The sequence below is a fragment of the Saccostrea echinata genome, unplaced genomic scaffold, assembly GCF_033153115.1.
Source record: "Saccostrea echinata isolate AGI-Se365-2 ecotype Australia unplaced genomic scaffold, CSIRO_AGI_Sech_v1 ptg000017l, whole genome shotgun sequence".
Lineage (NCBI taxonomy): Eukaryota > Metazoa > Mollusca > Bivalvia > Ostreida > Ostreidae > Saccostrea > Saccostrea echinata.
In genome coordinates, this window is record NW_026889766.1 from 5,473,211 (window position 1) to 5,479,761 (window position 6,551).

General features: G+C 32.8%; 1 protein-coding gene across 1 annotated transcript; it reads left to right on the top strand.

The window, feature by feature from the left end:
- Positions 1-1,574: 1,574 nt before the first annotated feature.
- On the top strand, positions 1,575-3,239 carry LOC133189280 (E3 ubiquitin-protein ligase TRIM71-like). The gene has a single exon (XM_061324682.1). The coding sequence runs from the start codon at positions 1,575-1,577 to the stop codon at positions 3,237-3,239; it is 1,665 nt and encodes a 554-aa protein (XP_061180666.1).
- Positions 3,240-6,551: the final 3,312 nt, after the last annotated feature.

The window sequence follows — 6,551 nt, forward strand, 5'->3', positions numbered from 1 at the left end:
TAAAGTGGATAATTTAAGGAAGTAATTGATTAAATTAATATCAATATTAAAATTATCAAAAATGGCTTTATGATATTTTATAAAATTTTATTACAATTTATGAATTAATTTTGCTAATTTCTTTTGAGGAAAAGTTATCAGTACGATAAAGCAAATCTTTACCGGTATTTTGTGTATCCAGTGAGTAAAGTTGACTTCGGTCCCCGCTGGACTCATTTAAATTTTGTTCCTGTAGATGTTGCCGTTCGCGAAGCCTCAAGCACATTCAGATACCGGCACTGCAAAACTGCCAGTAATTAAAAATCAAAATCTATTACGATTGATGATGAATATCTTACTTATTATGTCTCATTATTATATTTTGTAAACATTGATATTAGTTTGTAATATTTAGCTTTGTGTAATTTTAATTATCACTATTAATTATTTTTTGTCATTTGTTTGATCGACGATTGTTTTTATTGCATATATGCAACAAAGTTTTTTTTAGAAATTATAAAAGTCATTATTCTTTCAAACAATATACTGATTTCCGTAAATGTTTTTATTTTTGATTAAACAATTATATCCGCGCCATAGAGATTTTAATGACGTACCACAAATTGATGAGATGCTCGATTTTTCTTTACTTGTGAAACCGTCAAACGTTTTAAAGAGTATTTTGACAAAGATTAGCGATGAAAACACACAATTTGTAATCTAAGAAAAGATTAAACCCTTTTCACATTAAATCACAATAAAAAATGACCTGAAAGTTTTGCTAGTCGGTTAAATTTAATTACGAATCTATGAGATACCAGGCTAGAGCGATTTATAGCAAAGTCTATATACTATGCATGGCTAGAAATACTATATATGTGTTTTTCTGAGCAATTTGCAAATGCTTAAATTTGACTCATATGAATTAGACAGTATATTAAAAGTTGATTTTAAAGCGTATGAAAATATATATCTAAAAAAATCACTCAGTAACACACAAATGTTCATTAACGTTATTCAAGGACAGAAGTGTTCCCTTTTGTTGATGCTAAATGGTACTTAAGATATATATTTTCATACGCTTTAAAATCAACTTTATTTATATATATATATATATATATATATATATATATATATATATATATATATATATATATATATATATATATATATATATATATATATATATATATATGCATATACGTAAATAGTGTTTTATCTAATGCCCTCGTAAGTTAGTATTTTATATGGTATGATAAAACTTATGTTAACACAACTATAATATTTGCTCTCGCAATTTTTTCAAATGTTTTGGCGCCATTTTATTCCATGACGTTGCCTCTCAGTTTGAATGTTCATCGTGACGTCATAATACGTTGTTCGACGTTGAGTTGCTATGCATTCGAATAAACACGACTGATGAAGGCCGGTAACACGGTCGAAATATTTCAAAAAGTGTTCAAAAATTCTTTTTCTATTACCAAAAAAAGATTTTGGATATATATATATATTAAATTTATGGGAAGTGGAAACACCTTTTGTTATTCAAAAACAACTTTAATTCTTAGATTTGGTCAAATGAGAAGAAGAATATTATGGAACCCCTGGACAAAGCTCAAGTACTACTCAAATGTGACCTGTGTCAAAGCGCTGCTTTACAGAGTCATTGTGAACTTTGTCAGATTAACCTGTGTAAGGCCTGTGTAGGGGAGCATCTCTCTGATTCATCTCAAAGACACAAGGTTGTACCGTACAAATATAGATTTTTTGCTCCTTACTACCCAAAATGTCCTGACCATACCAATACACATTGTGAATTTTATTGTGAGATATGTGACGTTCCTGTCTGTTCTACCTGCATCTCCTCTGATAAACATCATAGTCATAAATTTACAGATGTTCTGAAAAAAGTACGTTCCAAGAAAAAAGAAGTAGAAAAAGACTTGGAAGAACTAGAGAAACGAATATATCCTGCATATGAAGAAATTACATTAGATTCAAACTCTGAAAAAGTAAACTTTGAAAACCATTATGAGAATCTGACAACAGCTGTCGCCAAACAAGAAAAAAACTTGCACAGAGAAATTAACTTCATTGTTAACAAACAGAAATCTGAAATTGATGAGATGAAAAATGAACACTTGGTTGCTCTAAATGAATATGAAAAAGAAATTAAACAGATTATGTCTGATGTAAAACAGAGTATCAATGACCTGAAGAAAATACTGTACTCCAATGATGTCTCCTTAACTTCTGTGTATAGATCCAGGAATGCTGAATTCAGAGGTTTACCTCCTAAAGTCAATGTTTCCTTACCACGTTTCTCTCCTCATCAAATAAACACAGAACAGCTCCATCAAATGTTTGGTTCTCTGTCAGCAATTACCATTACAAAAGAAGCACACGGCAACACAATAAAGACCCCAGAAGCTGTATCCTGTCCTCCAGCCAAACCACTACTTAATGTAGCCGAGTTTATCACCAGCATACAAACAAAGTATAATTTCCTATACAATGTTACCTGTCTCAGAGACGAAGAAATCTGGACACATGGAGAAGAAAATATAATGAAACTCTACAACCTCCGGGGTGAAGTACTGAAGTCAATCAAAACCAAGTCAGGGAACAATCCACGTGACACAGCAGTGACAAGAAGTGGAGATCTAGTTTATATTGACATTTATACAAGTACTGTAAACATAGTGAAGAATGAACAGATTCATGAAATTATTAGACTACAGGGATGGAAACCTCATAATATTTGTGGAACCACTATGGGTGACCTCCTGGTTACCATGGACAGTTATTATGGTGAACACTCAAGAGTTGTCCGTTACTCTGGCTCTACAGAAAAACAAACCATTCAGTTTGACAGTGAAGGTAAATCTTTGTACTCATATGGTTACACGAAAGACATCATTGAGAACAGGAACCTTGATATCTGTGTGGCTGACTATGAAGCCAAAGCAGTAGTGGTGGTAAACCAGGCCGGAACTTTCCGATTTAGATACACTGGATATAGCTCTTCCACCGCCAGACCACTTGATCTAATCGGAATCGCAACAGACAGCCAGAGTCAGATCCTGATATCAGACCGTAAAAACAACTGTATTCACATCCTAGATCAGCACGGACAGTTACTCTCTTACATTCGTAACTGCGATCTACACCTTCCATGGGGTTTAAGTGTAGACACCAAAGACAACCTCTTCGTGGCGGAGTTTCACAGTCATAAAGTGAAGAAAATCAAATACATGTAAATACTTCAAAGTAATTGACAGTTTCTATGAATTTACAATTTACAAAATAAAAAATAAATCACCACATTGATTATATGATATTGAAACAACAGTGTATGATCAGTAGGTAAATACATTTTTAAGACCTTATAATGTTCCCTTAACAAAGTAGGGGGAACATATTGTTTTTACACAGATTCTTTTTAAGGTATTATAGAGATTTTAATATTTATTAACGCCTTCCGTCTTCACGGAAGACCTTATAGTGATTCTACCGTTTCTTATTAGGTCTTCCGTTCTCAACGGAAGACCTATAGTGTTTCTACTGTTTCATTTCATTGAGGTCTTCCGTTCCAGACGGAAGACCTTATAGTGATTCAACTGTTTTTTTTTTCCTTTTTATCATTATAATTTTTTCCCCTTTTCTTGTCAGCAAGATTTCTAAGAGATGGCTGGACGGATTTTCTTGAAATTTTCAGGGATGATAGAGGATGGAAATACGCCTAGATGTTTTTTTTTTTTTTTTTTTTTTTTTTTTTCAAAATTTACTTCCGGTCGTCAGATATTTCTGATTTTCGGTTTGTTTTTTTTTTTTTTTCAAAAATATTTTGTCCGAGTGAGATCTCAGAAACAGTGAGAGAATGAGACACCAAACGTATATGAGTAATAGTCCTTGAGGAGTAGGAAAATCAATTTGGGTTAAACGCGTCAGTCGTCACTTCCGGTCGTCACAGGAAGTGATAAAAAAATTGAAAATTTCATATTTTCTATTTTTAATTCAAACTTGGATCACATTATTTCAACTCTTTTGTAGTTACAAAATATGTTGGTCCTACTGGAAACACAAACGACAACTTCCGGTCATAAGAGAAAAATTACATAATTTGAGTATGTTACTTTCCCATAAATATCTTTTATAGATAAAGTATTTGAAATGATTTTTGAATATGTTATTTAGACTGTTCGTAAAGTTCGTAACCTCAAATATCTTTAAAAATTCACTTCCGGTCGCGTGTTTTCATGTCCGCAAAATGAGAACTTGTCCGTGTGAAAACTCAGAAACGGTAAGAGATTAAGACACCAATCTTATAGAAGTAATAGACTTTGAGGAGTAGACGAAACCGTTTGGGTAAAATGCGTCAGCCGTCACTTCCGGTCGTCACAGGAAGTGATAAAAAAACACACTTTTCTCCTTTGAAATGACACTTGCATCATAGAATTGTATCTTTTTCACAGTTTCGATATGTGTTGGTCCCAACCGAAACAAAAAATGAAAACTTCCGGTTATAAGCAAAAAAACTACGGAATAGAGGTTTTCTACTTCCCTATAAATATCGCTTATAGATAAAGTTCTTAAAATGTTATATATATACATATTTTATTGAGACTGCAGATATCTAGAGTGACGTGGAGACCGGTTCTTCGGATGAGACCGTATAAACCGAGGTCCAGTGTCGCAGTAGGTGCTGGCACGAAAAATATTCTTTCAGTGCTCAATTCCCTGAGTGCCGAGTATAGGTCTCCAGGTAAAGCCCTCCACCGGCAAGTGGTGGCGTCTCTGTATGAGTGAAAAATTCTCGAGAGGGACGTTAAACAACAACAAACAATAATACATATCTTTAGAAGCCTTGAGATAACTTTTGCTAATCATGTAGAGTAATCTAATTGATACGGTTGTGGTTTTTTTTTTTCAAAGGAGAAAAGAAAACGGAAGACCTGTTATTGCCTAGGCAATAAGTAACTAGTTATTAATATTGAGTCTTCTGTTCTCAACGGAATACCTATAGTGATTCTACTGTTTCTTCTTCTTATTTTTTTATTTTTTATTTTTTTTTTTTTTTTTTTTTGACTTTCTAATATTGTGCACGCGATTTCTCAAAGACTATTAGATGGATTTACATTAAATTTTTAAATTTTCAGGAATTGTGTGTTGTAACATGAACTTGATCTATTTGAGAGAAAATTTGGAAACTCACTTCCGATGCCAAGTTACGGACCATAATCTAAATAACGGCTAAATATTTCAATGTCAAACATTCAGGGATTATAGATCGTTATAGATACTATAACTTTGTTCGTCGTCGGCAATTCTGGTCGCTCAAGGAAGTGATTAAAAAAATCGTAAATTTCAACTTTCCTTTTTTTTAAATTGATACTTACATCACATTATTGCATCTCTTTTGTAGTTTCGAAATGTGTTGGTCCCACCGGAAACAAATACCCCAACTTTCGATTATAAGTGAAAAAATACACTATTTGAGTATTGAACATTCCCATAAATATTGCTTATATATAGAGTATTTAAAATGATTTTTATGTATGTTAATCAGACTGGAAAAGTCTAGAACAACGTTAAATGTCTTTGTAATATTCACTTCCGGTCGCGCGTTTTCATGTCCCCAAAATGAGAACTTATCCGAATGAGATCTCAGAAACTTTAAGAGATTAAGACACCAAACTTAAAGGAATAATAGACCTTGAGGAGTAGGCAAATTAATTTGGGTTAAGAGCGTCAGGCGTCACTTCCGGTTGCTAGAGAAAGTGATTAAAAAAAAACGAAAATTTCAACTTTTCTCTCTTTAGATAAAAAATGCATCATATAGTCATATCTCTTTCACAGTTTCAATATGTGTTGGTTTCTCTCGTAACAAAAAACGACAACTTCCGATTATAAGAGAAAAACAACATACTAATTTTTTTTTACAACTTTTCGATCAATATCGCCAATAGATAAATTTTTTGAAATGATTTTTATACAATTTTTTAAGACTGCAAATGTTTAGAGAAACTTCAAATATCTTTTTTAAAAATCACTTCCAGTCGCCTGCTTTTCTATCCCTAAAATGAGATATTGTTCATGCAATTCCTCAACAACAGTACCAAACTGAAGTCTAAAACTTCAGGACTGAAAAGTCAGTTGTCAGTTCATCTGCATCATGTGAAAATCGTACGTTGTCGTCACTTCTGGTTGTGACAGGAAGGGATGCAAAAAAGGAAATTTTTCAAATATATTTATTTCTACGGATATTTCGGACTAGTACCGATGTAAAGTTTGTCATGTCCATGCAAACTATTTCCGCTGAAAGTGAAAGTCGTTAAACCGGAAGTTGTCTATATCATGCATATTTTTATGTAAACTTGTAGGGATGATCCGTTGTGAATTATTCAGATGTAGAATAAAATTTTTATTCGTTGAGCACTTCTGGTCATGAAGGAAGCAGGAATAACAGACATTCTCTTCAACGTGCTTAATATATAATTTGTTTCAAAATTGATAAATCCAAACTCGAGATATTCCTCTGTTCTCAACACTGGATTGAAATACTTTTTAGA

What these genes read in the sequence shown, in the direction of transcription:
- LOC133189280 (XM_061324682.1), top strand. Translation starts at nt 1,575, where the DNA reads ATGGAACCCCTGGACAAAGCTCAAGTACTACTCAAATGTGACCTGTGT.